Source organism: Pistacia vera, unplaced genomic scaffold, assembly GCF_008641045.1.
Source record: "Pistacia vera cultivar Batoury unplaced genomic scaffold, PisVer_v2 Contig169, whole genome shotgun sequence".
NCBI lineage: Eukaryota > Viridiplantae > Streptophyta > Magnoliopsida > Sapindales > Anacardiaceae > Pistacia > Pistacia vera.
The window spans coordinates 505423-520245 of NW_022195779.1; the positions used below are offsets into that span (position 1 = coordinate 505423).

Below are 14823 nucleotides of genomic sequence, written 5' to 3' on the forward strand. Positions count from 1 at the left end.
TCTGGCCGAAAAATGCCAGATCTGGTTGTTGCTTCGACGGCCAGATCTTGCCTTTTCCGGCCAGATCCGTGGTGGATCTGACCGGAAAAGGCCAGATCGGCAAGTTACGACACAGACCCGACGGGTCTGTGTCGTAATGTAGTTTTCCGGCCAGATTCCGACGATGGTGGCCGAAATCTGGCACTGAGGGTGTTTTTGTTATTTAACAAACTTTTTATATATGGGGGTGTTTAATTAAATTAGAAAGCTTAGGGGGTTTTTTATAAATTTTTAAATTTATAAAAAACTAAAATTGAAATTTTAAGGACATTTTAGTCTTTTCACTATTAATAAACAGAAATCAGTAACAGAATATAACGGAAGGTACCTATTTGTCGTTTCAAAACTTTTTGGGTACCAACTTGTCGTTACGGTAAATCTTGGGTATACACAAGTCGTTCGGCCTTATATATTCATCAAAATTGGAAGTCAAAGTGCACAGTTTTTCTGATGCTGATTGGGCTGGATGCAAGGATGATAGAGGATCCACTACGGGATTTTGCACTGTTTTTATTATTATTATTATTATTATAAAGTTATTAATGTGACATTTGGAGAACAATAAGAAATTTTTCATCCAGTATTTTCATATTAATAGAATAGTCTAACAAAAGAGATATGTGTTTTAATGATTAAATATAGATTTTGTTTTGTGTTTAATTGAGCATGAGTTGGAGCCAAATAATAGCCTGATTTATTATAATTTTAAATACTTTGATTTGTTTAGTTTTATCTCAAAATTAATAGATATATGTTCAATATGATTAAAAGATAATAATAAAAATAAAGAATTATCGTTAATGAAATGAACATATCCTTAATTAAAGACGTGACAATTATAGTAGTATACTGTATACAAGAGTGAGAGGCAAAGTAATGGAATTTTGAGTTCAAAATTGGTGTGATGAAAATGGGGAAAAAAAGAACCCTCCAAAACGAGAAAGCGGGTAAGCCAATGTTCTGAAATAAACTCCCCCCAACTTTTTATCAAATATTACTATTCTATTCAACAACGAATTAATCAGTTGTGGAAGATGTTATAATCTTGAAATAAGTGTGTCAGAAGGCATCCCAAAATTAAAAACCATAAGCCCGCCAAAGGTATTCTCTGAACCGCCAAAGCATCAGAGTAAACCGGGCAGTGTCATTTTTAAGTGTTTCGGACTTTGGTTTTGGAAAATACCCAAATTCGAAATTTAAAGAAAAACAAAGATAACAGCGCCCTTATTCTCATTTCAAAATGAAAACAATGCCGCTCTTTCTTTCACTACATAATCATCTCTCCTCCCCACCCTCACGATCCCTCCATCTCTTTCTCTCTCTTCACTTCTTACCACTCAATCGAAGAGGGAGTTAAAGAGTATTCCTACTACAATGGCCGATCAAGAGAACTGTGTGAGGCTCACCCGGGCTGCTAGGAAAAGAGCGGCATTAGGTAATGCTGAAGAGCAGCCCCCCAGCAAGAAGCGAGTAGTGTTGGGAGAGCTACCCAACTTGTCAAACGTCGTCGTTTCAAAGAATCCAAGTTTGAAGAGCGAGCCGCAGAAGCCTAAAGGTAAAGCTAAGAAGAAAGTTAAGAAGGCTCTTTTGCCGACAACCACCAAGAACGACGATGTCGAAGGAAAGGTTGATATTGATGCCAAGTCGGACGATCCACAGATGTGTGGGCCATATGTTTCAGACATTTACGAGTATCTTCATACCATGGAGGTAACCGAAGACTTTACATCTTTTTGATTTATATTTTAAATTAAACTCTTAACAATTAAGACTCCTCTATCAATTAGGATTACTCTACTGTACAACTTTCAATCGTTCTGTTGAAGTAGTTTAACGGTGGTGGGCTCATTTGATGTGAAATTTGTATTGATGTTAAGATTTGTATCTTAGGCAGGGAACCTAACGTTTATTGGTATAAGATTGCGTTTTATTTATTTATTTATTTATTTCGGGGAATGAAGGGTCTGCAAATGGTAAATTTTTATTTGGCATTAGGATTGGTGTATTGAATTTGGTAGATTTCTGGTATCTAGGTTTTTCTGGGTAATTTGGTAATATGCAATTGCTTTTGAGTTTTGACTGTGTTTTAGTCAATTGTAATTTAAACCTGATGATGCTTTGAATTTCAGGTGGATCCAAAGAGAATACCTTTACCTGATTACATTGAGAAGGTTCAGAAGGATGTTAGTGCAAATATGCGAGGAATTTTGGTGGATTGGTTGGTAGAAGTTGCTGAGGAATACAAGCTTGTATCAGATACCCTGTATCTCACAATTTCCTATATTGATAGATTTCTTTCATCGAATGTTCTTAATAGGCAAAAACTTCAACTACTTGGCGTTTCTTCTATGCTCATTGCCTCGTAAGTACCTGGATTCCTTAAATATTTTTTCATGCTTTTACTTTTAAACCTTTTTGTTTAAATTATACTTTGCTTGAATGCTTATATTTTGTCATCTTTATTGCATCAAGTAGAAAGTATGAAGAAATCAGCCCTCCGAATGTGGAAGATTTTTGCTACATTACAGATAATACGTACACTAAAGATGAGGTAACTTTTAGTACCTTTTTTTTATCATCTATTTCTTTAAATTCTACATCCACCCAGGTTGTTGAAAAAAAAAAAAAAATTATCTTTACGTGAAGGTGGTGAAGATGGAGGCTGATACACTCAAGGCCCTGAAATTTGAACTTGGCAATCCCACAATAAAAACATTTTTAAGGCAAGAACAATCCTACTTTTTATTGTAGGACATAATTGGTAACAATTTAATGCTTTTATGTACTAACTATTGCTACCATTACCATGTTGGAATGCAGGAGGTTCACCAGGGTTGCACAAGAAGATTATAAAGTAAGTAAAACCTCTTCTCTTTTGTTATTCTGTGGATGTGCAAAAGCTAAGAATATGCTTTATTCAATGCTTAATTTTTTTGTGATTTATACAGGCTTCCAATTTGCAGCTAGAGTTCCTTGGATACTACCTTGCAGAGTTGAGTTTATTGGATTATGCTTGTGTGAAGTTTTTACCTTCTTTGATAGCTGCATCTGTTATATTTCTTGCACGATTCATAATTCGTCCAACAAGGCATCCTTGGGTAAGCTGATTACTTAATTATCTGATTGTTACTTTTATCCACAAAGGACCTCTAGTGACTCAATCATTTGTGTTCTGCAGAGTTCTGGTTTGCAGCAATACACCAGCTACAAACCATCTGATATAAGAGAGTGTGTTCTTATCATACATGACTTGTATTTGAGCAGAAGGGGAGGTAGTTTACAAGCTGTAAGAGAAAAATACAAGCAGCATAAGGTACATATTCTGTCAACTATATTAATGGTTATGTTTCCAGTTGTCACATGGTTAAAATAGTAATCTTATTTGTGTTTTTTACTTTCTTGAAACAGTTCAAATGTGTGGCAACCTTGCCTTCTTCTCCAGAGATACCTGTTTCTTACTTTGAAGATATTAAAGTTTGAAGTTGATTGCAGTTATGGTTTTCAAACTAATCATCGTATTTGACTTGGTTGGAGAGGATTGAAAATGAGTTGCAAATGAGTATTCTAACTCCCAGAAGATTGGTTTTTGGTTAGCTTTTTGCTAATCTTAATTGATGGAAAGGATCTTTGAAGTAAATTGTTTGCCATGAAATGCTGTGGTGCCAATCATGTCAGAGCTATTGATTTTTTAAGACTTCTGTGAAATGTATGTGGCGCTGCTAGCCAAAGCAACTACTAATAGTGATCATGGAAGATAATTTTTTACTTTGGGTAAAGGCTTGTAATTTAGAAAGGAATGCTGGTGGGCTTGCGTAACAGATACATTGCTGATTGGTTTTAGTAGCTTTTTATTTGAACTGCTGAATAGTCCTGAAGGAGATGAGTTCTTAATCCATTTTTGAATTATGTAAATTCTTGTGTTTATAAATGAATATCCTAAGGAAACATTTGGTATTCATCTTTTTGTCCAGTAAGGCAGTTTTATACTTTATTTGCATATTCCACCATTTTACATTAGCCTGGATGGATTGAGACTTGCGGCCTGGATTTGTTTATGGGGTAAAAGACTTAACAGTCGTATAACAGATTCAAGAAATTGTGTAATCTGAGATAGTGACATAACATTGTTCAAGTGATTGGTTCACAAGAACGGTTATATTTGTAAAAGGAATATGTTCGAAGAAATCAACCACTTGCTGATTTGATTGAAATTGAGGAAGTTTGTAGGCTCTGCTGAAGTAGTGAAGTATTAGGGCAAGTACTGCTGAGGCACTGTTGACCTTCATAAACTTAGTTTCTTCCTTCAGCAGCTTTGCCTCCAGAATCTGACAGTTGACAATTGTTAATACTTACGGTTTTCTCATATATTTGGTTGCTTAAAGGTACCAGCTAAGAAAAAAGTTACAGGACACAGTATTAGCAAGTAATGTGAGCTATACACTTGTTGAAGTTACATGGAGTCGTGGATCAAGTTGTCATGCTTGCTAATATGAATCATAGTATTGGGCAATTGGCTAATTTCTTTCTGATTCTTCCTTACTTTATCTCTCTTTTAATACTAGCTAAAGCTGCTGCAATTTATCAGTGGTCTCAGTGTTAGTGGTATAACTTTCCTGCTTTGAAGACCATTGGAGATATAATATTTCTGTATCTTTGCAGATGCAGTGAGATTTTATTTCTTGAGACAGGTTTGAAAAATCAAGGATTTATTGATTCCGTATGTTCTTCACTTGGATTGCTACTTAAAATGAATAATAAGCGTTTGTGGGGTAATTTATTTCTACAGTCACTTGGCCTTTCTCATTAAGGAGTAAGGACATCAGTTTTGTCAAACTCAACTTCAAGATTTCTCACAAATTCTTATTGGTGTTAGAAAGAACTATAGGCATTGACTTTTCAACTCATTTTCCTTGAATCAGTTATTTGACAATGATCAAACTAAAACTCATATTTATATAGCAATACATGTACTCAGTGATAAGGATAAAGCTACATATTGAAGGATTAAAGCCTGAGATTTAAGTCAACCTTTAGTGTTTCTGATGGTTGCTTATGTGATTCCGGTGCCCCACTATAACTTCCTGGCCAACTGAAGCTTGATTCTCCAGGTACTAATGCTGTTAATGCTGGACCATTGCCCTTACTGGCATCATTGAACTTTGCAACCATGGTTTTCCAGTCCCTGCTCGGCTTGGGGGTCAGAGAATGAAGCTGAACATCAAGTGACCGGACCATGGGCCTATATACAGAGAAACCCATCAGTCTTATCACCCTCTCAGACTGGTACCTCTTAACTGCTCCGCGCTCCCTTTTGTGAGCATTCTGGTGGCCACCAAGCGCTTGTGAACTATAAAACTTTCTCATGCAGAATTGACATGAGAAGATTTTGTTGGGAGTATAGTTTGATAGAAAACCCTGGTCCAGCGCCCCAAGATCTTTCTCATTCCAAGTCTTAAAGTTCAGCCACTCTTTTGAAGTACCCTCATAATTTCTATTGTAATTAACATCAAATATATTGCTCTTTTCGTTGCACCCCGACATTTCTGCTGCTTCTTTGCTGTAATTTTTCCTTTTCACAACCTGCAATTTAGTAGGATAGAATAAATGGAGTTGAAGTTGAGGACTTCAGAGGCTCTCTCGGGGAAGAGATGATAGGACCAATAACGTACACGTATTGTATTTAAAGATAGTCAAGTGGTATGGAGTCTATTTCTCAATTTTTTTCATGTTAATCAAGTGGAATGGATTTTATTTCAGTTTTTATCATGTTTTTTTGTCCAGTTCCTTACTCTTTATTCTTGGTATCCTTAATATTTGTTTCTTCTAATGAGCTCATAAGTGGAATTTGCAATCGAACTACAACCAATCACAGTCAAATCATAATGTTAGAATTATTAAGAGAAGTTGCCTGCCATGATTTTTGTCTCTTTCCCTAAGTTCAGTAATTGGATGGATAATGTGAAGGTTGCTTTTCCAGTGACAACAACATTGCATTTGTGGGCAGTCGGCACTCCCCAAAATAACTTCATGGCTGTTAAAGTCAATGGTCTCCTTCAAATGTATTAATGACTGAGAGTGAAAGTTGTTCTTACTTTTGATGATATAGTTGCAGATAAGTTTGCTGATATTTTAGTTTCTTTAGCCAATGGCATAAGAGTAAAACGAAGAAAAATAAATACAGAAAATAAGGCAAGGTATAGCTAAATCTGTAACACATTTAATGAATTGAAATTGACATCACAGGTTAAATGAACATGAAGACTTTTGGTTAGAGTAACTACCAAGTTTTGTGAAGCTGATGGAGTGGGCACATATGGGCGGCTTGGTTCTTATAATATCGTTAGTAGCTTTCTGTTGTTATCATGGAGTCGTAATGGGCGATGTGTAGATTTACAGAAGAAGTGCACTTAGCTTGTAGCTTTGATGCATTGTATATGATGTTGAAGCACAGAGCTGTCTCACTCGTTGCTGCCTTGTCACAACCTAATAACCTAGTGGAAGCTACTCAGTAGATGGAAATTAGGGAATCATTTTTCTATTGAATTTTACCTACTGTCAACTTTCTGATCAGACATCATTTTATTTATGAATCTTCAAACGTTTCGGAGGATTAGTCGAGGTGCACGCACCTACCTCAGACACCTTCAATCATCAAAAAAATAAAAATTAATTATGAATATAAACTTTTTTTTACTAATTATTCGACATAGGTAAGTACGTATTATGTTGCATGGTATGTTAACATTTTTTATAATTACTTCTAAACTTAGTTGGTGAAGTGAGAACCTGTAACCTTTCTATATATTATTATTAAATAAGAATAGAAATATTTTGACTAAACATTTTATTAGTTAATCTAACGGTCGTAATGAATTAATTTGTCAATATTATAGGTGCCTATAAAATTAATTATTATTGAAATTTGGGTATGAAGTAGAAGATTAGGCTTTTGGGCCAAATTTGGGCCTTCAGTAAACAGAAAACGTGGCCTTGATTGTACAGTTGGGCTGCATTAAATGAAAGCCCGGGTTGCTCCTGGGACCGCATGAAGTTGAATATTTCTGAGTCGGTATCATAATTAATTAGAATAGCATGCGCTAAGGGTAAGAAATTGAGGAAAAATCTTTAATTAATGCTGTCCAACCATTTTGGGAGCCAATGATTTCCTTACATGTGATGAAAAATGTGGGGTAAGAATGTATTGGAGCATGGTCTTGTAGAATATACTAATACTTCTTTTATCTTTCCCAAACCATGTGTGTCTATTAGATCATCAAATGTTCTACTTTTTGCCTTCATTCAGAATTTGTTTTTTCACCTACAGAGGAATTCATAAGTAAAATGGTAGGGAATGCATTGAAGGGAAGGATCAAAGTTATGTGAAACATAACTACATCATCATTCATCAACATCTAGATTCATATATGTTTTTTTATTTTACTTGTGTCGTTAACTTTCTGTAAGCCATTTGAAAGGACATGACAAAGCCGTGGTTACCCACATTTTGGTCGAATCGCTGCCAAGTTGTGATGGCAATTCAGAAAGAAAGAAAGCGATAGTCACGGAATGGAATAAGATAATGTGTTCACATAACCAGCTAGACTTGGTTGAATGTTGAATAGAGAGTTTCCATTTAAACAAAGGTTATTGAAGAAAACCAGTAGGTTGTTAGGTTGCGCATGATTTGACCGCTCAAAAACTTGTACTTAAAGGCAAAGATTGTTTATCAGGAAAGAAAGATATTGTTTAAATCTCTTTTACAGGATTCTTTGGTGTGATAAGCTTTTGCATGATGTGAAAAAGTCCTCGGAAGATTAACTGACGGGCTTGGATACTCAAACTCAAAAGACCATTTTGATTGAAAACAGTCATTACTTGTTATTTCTGGAGTAGCCGAAGTAGCTATAAAGAGAAAATTTACTACTTTCCCTAACCGACAAGCAAGACCCAGACAAAGAAAAAGCACAAGAGCCAAGATCTGTATACTATGTGCTTTAAATTATATATAGAGTCAGCCTTATTTTAGGGACTGAAGACTGAAGAGAATAGAGAGCAAAATGGCTAGAAAAGTTCCATCGTGAGTTGTGTCCCTTGTTTGCAGGGTGTACTCAACATACTGCATTGCCTTTTTTCTCTTGTTATTCATTTCTTTCCAAACCACACAAAACCATATAGCTTTCCCTGCAAATACCTTTTTTCTCCAACCCCTCTCAAGCTGGTGAGTCCCTACAGTGCATTTCAGTTGTTTGAAGAACCAGAAGAGCTCTCTTTCTCTCTGAAAAAGAATTATCAACATGTATTATCAGCAGTTCTTCCAAGTGGGGTTGTTTCAGAAGTTAATTGTCATAATTTTTCTCTCTTTGTTAGTCTCTGGAGAGAAGGAAGAGACGCTGGTTGTTGGTATAAACAATAAACCACCAATAATGCAGGCTAAACAACACCAGAAGCAGAAACAGGAACGCCTAAGGCACTCATTTGATGCATTTATGTCGAGCAAGAGGAAAGTTCCTAATGCTTCTGATCCTCTCCACAATCGTTGAAGCTCATCCCATCATCAAATCTCTAGACACTAGCTAGAGTTACAATATGTGAAAAGGAGACTTGGAGCTCCATAAAGTCAATACGCATACAAGTATTATTTCCTTACTGGTTTGTGCATTTTGTCAATGGTAGTGGGGTTTGTGGGGGTGCTTTTTTTTCCTCACCGTGCATTGCATCCATCGTCTTTTCAAAAAAATTCTGGTCCTTTAGGACTTTTTATCCATATTTTGTACTACTTTGTAGCCCATATATATGTAAATTGATAAAGATATGAAGTGATTAAGAAGTAATCTGATGAACTGGAGAAAAGAGAGAAATTGGGGAAAAAGTTCTATCTCATTCATTGGATTAGAGTATATTACAACTATATCCCATCTTTTGTACTGTAGTAATTAATACAAAAGTGTAGTTAACTAATCAATCATCTAACCCAACTAACTCACAGTTAACTTTGTACAAAAATAACTTTGCTTTGCTTTGTTTACTGCCTGGTGTTTTTCCACTACATTTTTATTTTTATGTTCGACTTGTGTTTCCATTTCATCTTTACCATTCCTCGTTCACTTTTTACAACAGCATCATATCTAAAGGCGGGTTTTGCATTTCTCTTTAAAATGCATGGGGATATGGTAGAAAAGAACGATGTTTCTCGTGTTGTAGCTGTTTGCTTCGGAAAGTTTAGATGAGGCGTACATCGTTGTCAAATTGCAGAAGATTTTCAACTGTATGTACCTATAAGCAAAAGGAACTCGGTTAACCCACAAGAACAAAATCATAGTGTTGATAAACCAAAAGAAGAAAGACAGCAAGAAATAATTTCTCCAAATTTGGGGCAAACTATGTTGTTTTTTCGTTTTTAACTTGAATTCAAATCTCATCAAGGTGAATTAGATAAAGTATAATAAAGCTGAATTGAAGCAGTGGGTGGAGCTGACAGCAGGAAAGGGCATATTTATAAATTATAAGTTGGGAGGGAGCATTGTGCATCGAGAAGCAAATTCTGAGGCAGTTTAACCAGTACGGACATCGATTAGATAACAGCCAGAACTGCCAAAGCCCAAAGAACCCGTGAGATTCCATTTCCATTTGGGCCTAATCATTTCCATGCGTCGTATTTCATTTTCATCTGCGCTCTACCCGATTCAAAAGAAAAGGAAAACCTCTAACACCCAAAATAAATAAAGAACAAAAAACAATTTATGATAATATCTCTTGCAAATGCAAATGCTTATGATTCTGTGAAACAGATACACATGCTCTCCTACTAGAGTAAATCGACACTCGGTGATGGTCGAATGCCTATCCCTGGACTGCTGCTGCCAGAAATTGTTTCCCTCGTTGCTTTTGTTGGTGAACTTAAGGCTTTTGCACGTGTATTTTTTGCCCCAATTGAGACATCACAAACCAATTTTTAAAGGTTGCAACTGCGTTAGAAAATTAAATTGATTAAATGTCCCAAGGACTTTTGCTTAGGTTACTTTATCAATTGCGTCAATAGCAGGTTACCCTAGAATTCTTATTTTATTGTGTTGGGGAGAAATTCAATAAAGGTTTATGGGATAAGTTAATCTATACCAAATTTGACAGGTTTCGTTATGCTGTTTGGCCAAATGCTATTAGATGTTAGAGTGGTGGATGCTGTCCCGGCAATTACTGGGACAGCATCATAGCCTTGTACAAACTTGAAATTCATTTTCGAAAGATTTTATGTACGCCTCTTAACTTCCCAATTCATTTAGCAACTTGGAAAGATTTTAACACACATCTCTGGATCTGCCATTCTCATGTAACAAAATTTTCTTTCTTATTTGGCCATGGGAAATTTATACTGTAACCTCGCTCTCATATTCTCCATTTTTCTAATAACCAAACTTGTATTGAATTACAAACAAAATTTACCAAGTCCATTTGCTCTTCCAATAATTGGTCACCTCTATCTTATCAAGAAGCCGCTCCACCTAGCCCTAGAGGATCTATTATCGAAATACGTTCCAATCATATATCTCCGGTTTTGATGTAAGTCTACTTCTTGTATCTTCCCTATCAGCTGTTGAAGAATTCTTCAGAAAGATCTACAAAATACTTGCAGACGGCTCTCGATCTTTGGCTGTGGATCATTTTACCTACAATTATAATGTAATGTGTATGCGATGGTTTCTTATGGTCATCTCTGGCGAAAGCCTCCGCCGCTTCACTGTTGTTGAAATTTTCTCTACAACCAGCCTCCAAAAGTCTTTCACCACACTTCAACATGAAGTTCACAACCTACTTCACCTAGTTTTTATGCATTCAATCGGAGGCGACCAGAAAGTGGAGTTGAAGACTTTGTTCTCACTTCTAAACATTAATTTCATAATGAGAATTGTTGCTGGAAAGCCAGGTATTGAAGTGAAGGAAGCAGAGATGTAGGTTCTGAAGAATTTCTTGCTGGACTTCCTAGTTTGTCCATGAATATATGTGATTTTTTCCCAATTTTGCGGACAACTGGTTACAAAGGTATAGAGAAGAGTTTCGTAAGAACTCAAAAGTAAGAGAGATGAATATTTTGATAGGTGAAATTCGTTTAAAGAAAGCAGTTACTTCTACTACAATGAGGGATGGGGAAAAGAATAGAACATTTATTGAAACTCTCTTATTCCTCCACGAATCAGACCCTGATTTTTTTACTCAGACCAAGTCATCAAAAGCAACATAGTGGCAAGCTATTTCTTGTTGCTTGTTTAGTTTGTTATTAAGAGCGTTCAAGGAAAGTTCATTTGGGTAATTTAGATTTGGCNAGGTATTGAAGTTAAGGAAGCAGAGATGGAGGTTCTGAAGAATTTCTTGCTGGACTTCCTAGTTTGTCCATGAATATATGTGATTTTTTCCCAATTTTGCGGTCAACTGGTTACAAAGGTATAGAGAAGAGTTTCGTAAGAACTCAAAAGTAAGAGAGATGAATATTTTGATAGGTGAAATTCGTTTAAAGAAAGCAGTTACTTCTACTACAATGAGGGATGGGGAAAAGAATAGAACATTTATTGAAACTCTCTTATTCCTCCACGAATCAGACCCTGATTTTTTTACTCAGACCAAGTCATCAAAAGCAACATAGTGGCAAGCTATTTCTTGTTGCTTGTTTAGTTTGTTATTAAGAGCGTTCAAGGAAAGTTCATTTGGGTAATTTAGATTTAGCTCATTTCTATGATTTATGGCAGTTTTATTGAATTTTGTGGACTCGAATTTAGTTTGAAAAGTTTTAATGTTGAGTAATGGGGTAAAACCAAATTTTTCAAAGATTTGCTTAGAAACGTTGTAACACAAAATGAATAGAATAGGATGAGTTTAACTTTTTATATTCACTCTTTTATTCATTTTGTGTCATATTAGTTTATATACAAATCTTTATAACATTTGTTTACTTATTCAGTATTATTATTTACAATAATTATAAGATTTGTTTACATATTTAATATTATTAATTATAATAATACTAAATATACAAACAAATCTTCCAAAGATTTGTATTATCGTGCATAAATTGATATGGTAGATAAAAAATAAATATAATAAATATAACTTGATGTGATTTATAAAAAAATAATAAAAAAGTTAATATAATAAATTTAATAAATTTAACTTTTTTGTTCTCTCTATTCATTTTGTTGTCTTTGTAAGATTTTTTTCTTTTCTTTTTTTGTCTAGCATTACTCTATTATTTAACGATAGTATTTAAAATAAAGTACAATGAGCACGTGGAAGAAAAAAACTCCCGTCGTCACTCGTCAAAAATAGATGGCCCACTGCAAAGAATATTCGCTGCCTGATTGGCTACTTGTGTAGACTGCACATTCCGCGTGCGCGCCACTTTTAATTTATTAAAAAAGCTAATCGGCAACGAAAACTCTCTCTTCTTGTCTGTGACTGTGCCTGGTTTGTTCATCAACTAAATTTACTTCTTTCGGTATGGAAAAATTGTACAGTTACCTTGCTTTGGTATTTTCTGTTTTCTTTTTAATCAAACTTGTATTCATTAGATTTAGCAGGCGAAACTTACCACCAAGTCCGTTGGCTCTTCCGGTCATTGGTCACCTGCACCTTATCAAAAAGACGCTACATCAAACACTAGAAACTTTATCTTTACAGTATGGTCCAATTCTTCACCTTCGATTTGGTTCTAAGTCTATACTTGTTGTATCTTCTCCATCTGCCGTGGAAGAATGCTTCACAAAAAACGACATCATATTTGCAAACCGACCTCGGTCTTCGGCCGGGGATCATTTCACATATAATTATACTGCGTTTTCGTGGGCTCCTTATGGTCATCTCTGGCGAAGTCTGCGCCGGTTTTCTGTTGTTGAAGTATTCTCTTCTAATAGCCTCCAAAAGTCTTCTACCATTCTTGAAAAAGAAATTGCTCGCCTTCTTCGCCAAGTGCTTAAACAGTCGAGAAGTGACAATCATAAGGTGGAATTGAGGATTTTGTTTCATATTCTAACAATTAATTTAACGATGATGATTGTTACAGGAAATCCTGGTATTGAAGATGAGGCAGCAGACTTGGAGGTTGCAAAGAAATTTCTTTTAGAATTTAAGGAGAAGTTCTATCCGAGTGTGGCAGTGGACATTTGTGATTTCTTTCCAATTTTGCGGCTAATTGGTTATAAAGGCCGCGTAGAGAAGAATTTATCGAAGGTACAAAAGAGCAGAGATGAATACATGCAGGGTTTGATAGATGAAATTCGTTTAAAGAAAACCAATTCTTCTTTCCAAAAGAAGACGTCTTTGATTGAAACTCTCTTGTCTCTCCAAGAATCAGAACCTGAATTTTATACAGACGATGTCATCAAAAGCATCATGGTGGTAAGCACCCTGTTTATTGTTTTACTTAAATTTTTTTTTTTAACAGAAACTGAAGAAGGAAGTTCATAGACAAACGCAGCTCCAAATAACTTTAGTACTAAATTTGTGGTGTTTAATCATAATATACAAATCCAGCATTCATGGCATCATTAATGAAAGAGCATAATTTTTGTGTGTTTAAGGAAAAATTGTTGTGGCAATTAATACTCTTTTGCCTGCTATTTTTTTTTTTCCCTGCTATAGTCATAGTTGCAAAAGAAGGTCAGTACTCAGGGTGCTCTGTTTTGAGTCTTTAATTTGTACCAATTCTTCAACTCCTTCGACTTGTAGGTTTTACTCCAAATTCTATCGTGTCTGCAGCTATTATAAACTTTTGACCACATGAAGCTTCGCTTTGCAATCTGTCAAAATTTTATTGGTAGGCATTAATGCATTATTGAGTTAAATTTACTTGATTACGTTGGTAAACCTTAAAGTTCATGTCTTAGATACATCTAACAAATATATACATGATTTTCGGGATTACCCGAAAATTATCTGTCGTTTTTATGTTGTCTTTCTTCTTTGTTGATCACTGGTTTGAAGTTTGAACATCCTACATGGATGCCCAGTCATGCTTCCAAAAACAAATTTTGTTCTTCTCTAGAATATAAATTGTTTTATTTGATCCTTTGTCGTGATACAATACTGTAATAACTTAACCAGACTATGTTTTAGGTAATGCTTGTTGCCGCGGTAGACACAACAGCCATCACTTTGGAATGGGCAATGTCACTCCTATTGAATCATCCAGAGGCATTGAAGAAGTTGAGAGCAGAAATTGACGGCAACGTTGGAGATGGGCGCATGCTAAATGACTTGGATCTTGTCAAACTTCCATACCTTCGTTGTGTAATAAACGAAACACTTAGATTATATCCTCCAGCACCGCTGCTTTTACCCCATTCATCGTCTGAAAGCTGCACTGTGGGTGGATATAACATACCACAAGGAACAATGCTAATTGTGAATGCATGGGCGATGCATAGGGATCCCAAGGTCTGGATCGAACCCACCAAGTTCATGCCTGAAAGATTTGAATCAATTTGTGGGGGACGAGAGGGATTCAAATATATTCCATTTGGCACGGGGAGGAGAGCTTGTCCAGGTGCTGCTGTGGCTATTCGTACAGCTTCTATGGCTTTAGGCTCCCTCATAAGATGCTTTGAATGGGAAAAGGTTGGAAACGAGGTAGACATGAGTGAACAATATGGACTATCTCTGACCAAGGCTGAGCCATTGGTGGCTATGAGTAGTCCACGCCAAAATATGATTGAAATGCTCTCTCAGCTGTAGATCTGTTGGAGTAATAACAGTATAAGTATGTAAATAAGCTAATAAATTCCGGGCATTAGACTATTT

The 14823-nt window shown here is 35.7% G+C and overlaps 3 protein-coding genes across 3 annotated transcripts; 2 read left to right on the plus strand and 1 right to left on the minus strand.

Annotated features, from left to right (window-relative positions):
• Positions 1-1337: 1337 nt before the first annotated feature.
• On the plus strand, positions 1338-3945 carry LOC116125667 (putative cyclin-A3-1). The gene is made up of 8 exons (XM_031411393.1): positions 1338-1749; positions 2169-2401; positions 2515-2590; positions 2686-2762; positions 2860-2893; positions 2988-3137; positions 3218-3352; positions 3448-3945. The coding sequence occupies exons 1-8, from the start codon at positions 1414-1416 to the stop codon at positions 3517-3519; spliced, it is 1113 nt and encodes a 370-aa protein (XP_031267253.1). The 5' UTR covers positions 1338-1413; the 3' UTR covers positions 3520-3945.
• A 917-nt stretch (positions 3946-4862) lies between these two features.
• On the minus strand, positions 4863-5752 carry LOC116125680 (zinc finger protein 7-like). Its single transcript, XM_031411408.1, has one exon. The coding sequence runs from the start codon at positions 5578-5580 to the stop codon at positions 5044-5046; it is 537 nt and encodes a 178-aa protein (XP_031267268.1). The 5' UTR covers positions 5581-5752; the 3' UTR covers positions 4863-5043.
• Positions 5753-12441: 6689 nt separating this feature from the next.
• On the plus strand, positions 12442-14809 carry LOC116125679 (cytochrome P450 81C13-like). The gene is made up of 2 exons (XM_031411407.1): positions 12442-13422; positions 14140-14809. The coding sequence occupies exons 1-2, from the start codon at positions 12526-12528 to the stop codon at positions 14755-14757; spliced, it is 1515 nt and encodes a 504-aa protein (XP_031267267.1). The 5' UTR covers positions 12442-12525; the 3' UTR covers positions 14758-14809.
• Positions 14810-14823: the final 14 nt, after the last annotated feature.